The following is a 3,120-nucleotide window of genomic DNA, read 5'->3' on the forward strand; positions in this document are numbered from 1 at the left end:
ACCTGGTTTGAACTGCTATTAAAATATGTATTTTACATTTAATTAACTCGGAGCTAGTGCCCTCTATCTTCCTCTGTTTATTACAATTTGAAGTCCTCCACACTATTAAAATACCAGCACTCGGTTTTGATAGGACCAACAGTTACTTTAAACAATTTTACAAACAATTATGTGTTGTATATAGAAAAACTCATAAAATTAATAAAGTTGGGAATCGAAATAATGTGACAGTTACAAAATGAACGATTTAACAATAAAATCGTTCAAATATGTCACAAATAAAATGAAACGGTTTTTTTGCTCTTCGTTAGCTTCCTTGGCAATATCACAAAGGCTCTTTGATTGGTAGTTCCGCTTAATTTTGAAATAAAAATTGACATTTTACGTACAACTCGAATGAATGATATATATTTGTTATAAAAATTCTCATAAAATTCAGAAGTGAAAGGTTTTATGATGGGAACAGTAACGAAAGGCAACAAATTGCTTTATTGAAAAGGATTTTTTTTCTCCTTTTTTATAGTAAAGTATGCTTATCGTAGATATATTATAATTGGGATATAAATTAAAGGAAATATTAAACTTCAATAAAAAATTAACCAAAATATGATTGGAAAATATTTAAATTTTAATATTTTTCATCTTAATTTAAGTATTAAAACAAATACTACTATTCACTATTCCACTATTCAGTGAAACTCTAAAAGGAGTATTGAATAGAAATCAACTGAGGTTGACGAAATGTATCAATGGAAGGACTCAATGCATTATCATAAATTCAAATGCTTGTTAAATAAATTAGTTTAAAATAATAGTAGTATTCAAATAATTTGACATCTAATCAATCATTACGAGACCTCAAATGACCTCAAATATCCATTATTTTATAAAGGAACAAAACATATTTATGATGTCAGTAAAACAAATAAAACAGATCTCTTTAGATTAGTAATTGTTAGAATATGTCAAATTGTTAACATGGCAAATTTAATATAAACGATTAATTTGGATTCAACTTTAAAGGTATTACAAAAAATCTTCTTACTTCATTTTTATATGGTTATTAATGTGACTTAAAGTTACACTTTGGTACATCACTTAAATACTTTTAACTAATTTATAAATTTCATATTCAATAACGATGTCCTGAGTAACGTTTAACTTTTCTAAAAGGTTGTCCTTCTTTTTTTGCTGGTACAACATCCAAGGTGCTTTCTTTTACGTCATCAGTTTCACGTGTCAGAATTTGACGATTACACTTTTCCTTATAAAAACGGCCCTGAATAAAAAATTCAAAGAAATTATCACAAAAGTCTTAAACTATTAAATACATTATAAAGTGTTCAAAAAAAAAAATTCTATTACTTTTTTGCATATACGACGTTCTCCAGCCGAGTTACTTTGTTGTGTCTTTTGTTTTGGGATTGCACCAGTTTCGGGACCACAAGTCTTTCTTGCTACTACATCTGTCGTCGCCACAGGTTTAAGTTCTGCAATTTTGGCATCTGCATTGGCATTGGCACGTGCAGTATTCTTGGTGTTGTCTGCATGGACTTGAAGTGCTGTATCCACTTTAGTGTTTTGCAATTGTTCACTATTTTCGGATTGCTTTGTAATAGGTTCCTCTTTTTTAGCACTTTCAGTTTTTTTTAGGATGATTCTGAATTTAATTTCATTTTTTCTCTTCTTACGCTTTCGCCTCGAGGAAGAATTTTGATGACGCAAAGCGTCTACAAAGCGTTGCTTCGACTGATCCACTGGAAAGTTTTCTCTAAAGTGACTTTCAATTATTTGTTGAACTTCAACAGCATTTTGCTCAATAGCTGTTTCTATTTCTTGAAGAAATTGTAGTTGCTGATAACCGCCAAAAATGTTGGCTAATCTCAATTGTATATAATATTTTATTTCTTCCTCGCGTAGTAATCGTTTATCTTCAAGCCATTTCTTCTGATACTCACGTCGACTTCGTTCTATTTCTGCCAAATATTCCAGCAATGGAGTACTTTGAAATCTATTCATCTTTTTACGTTCAAAATTAAACTCTATTTTGTTATGAGATTGGTGCTTTATCTGTTCCTCTTCTGTTTTTAATCTAGCAATGAAGTCTTGGTAGTGCGGCTCATTGTCAATTGTATTTACCCAACTATCTTTACCAATGAATTTACTTTCGACATTCCCTTGAAAAGGTGACCTTTCCACTAATGCTTTATATTCGGTTCCTTTTGAATCAACGAAAACATGTCCATGGAAACGAGAAATAAATGTGTCAATATCATTTGAATTTTTAAATGTGATATGCACACGTGATGTTGCTTCGGGACCCAATGACCAATCGGGTTCGCAAAAATAAAAGTATTCATGTTCTGGGAATGGAGTTATGTGATCTCTAAACTCAGTTTCAGTCATCATGGGTGGTAGGTATCGTACAACTAACTGCGTTTGGAGTATTTTACAAATGTAAATAAAAGCAAATCATTGCGATACTAACCTTTTTACATTCATTTATATTATCTTCGGTATATCTGTGGATCAACCGTTTTGCTCTAGCATAATTACGTCGCCGAAAACGCCACATTAGACTTGAATTGCAAAAACTTCTTAAAGATATATAGTTCGAAAATTTCAGCTTTTATTAAAACCCAAATGTTTTAGATTGCAATTGTCCAGAAAATTTAAAATAAAATTTTGACATCACAAATTTTTACCTGTTGATAGTTAAAGCATGGACCGTATGTTAAAATTATGTATATATTTCTTTAATTTACTGAAAGGTGTTACAATTTATTAAATATTTTAACTAAACACACTATTTTTAAAAAAAAGTTTAGTATATATTAAACACATTATTTTTTGACATATTCTCTATATATTACTGTTGCTGAAACTTTATATAGAATCTGTCCTTCTTGTGTCCAAATTGAAACTTTAAGTTGGTCAATATGCTCAGTGTGTTACACCTAAACTTCGTTACGATATCTTGACTCTCTATGAAGATATAATTTGAGGTGGATAAAGTCTTGATAACAATGTATATGGTGAAATTCAATAGAGAAGAATAGCGACGTCCTTCTCTATTCGATGTATTTTGATGAGTACATAAACGGAGTATAAAACCGGTTT

The 3,120-nt window shown here is 30.3% G+C and overlaps 1 protein-coding gene across 1 annotated transcript; it reads right to left on the bottom strand.

Annotated features, from left to right (window-relative positions):
* Positions 1 to 1,055: 1,055 nt before the first annotated feature.
* On the bottom strand, positions 1,056 to 2,683 carry LOC119672687 (regulator of nonsense transcripts 3B-like). Its single transcript, XM_038083805.1, has 3 exons — positions 2,489 to 2,683; positions 1,366 to 2,433; positions 1,056 to 1,279 (listed from the first exon to the last, which is right to left on the bottom strand). The coding sequence occupies exons 1-3, from the start codon at positions 2,573 to 2,575 to the stop codon at positions 1,133 to 1,135; spliced, it is 1,302 nt and encodes a 433-aa protein (XP_037939733.1). The 5' UTR covers positions 2,576 to 2,683; the 3' UTR covers positions 1,056 to 1,132.
* Between the last annotated feature and the right edge of the window lie 437 nt (positions 2,684 to 3,120).

The sequence above is a fragment of the Teleopsis dalmanni genome, chromosome 1 (genome assembly GCF_002237135.1).
Source record: "Teleopsis dalmanni isolate 2A chromosome 1, ASM223713v2, whole genome shotgun sequence".
Taxonomy (NCBI): domain Eukaryota; kingdom Metazoa; phylum Arthropoda; class Insecta; order Diptera; family Diopsidae; genus Teleopsis; species Teleopsis dalmanni.

Coding starts and splice junctions, on each gene's coding strand:
- LOC119672687 (XM_038083805.1), bottom strand. CDS start 2,575: ATGTGGCGTTTTCGGCGACGTAATTATGCTAGAGCAAAACGGTTGATC. Junction 2,434..2,488: donor ATATAAATGAATGTAAAAAG/GTTAGTATCGCA, acceptor CTCCAAACGCAG/TTAGTTGTACGATACCTACC. Junction 1,280..1,365: donor AACGTCGTATATGCAAAAAA/GTAATAGAATTT, acceptor TTTTTTATTCAG/GGCCGTTTTTATAAGGAAAA.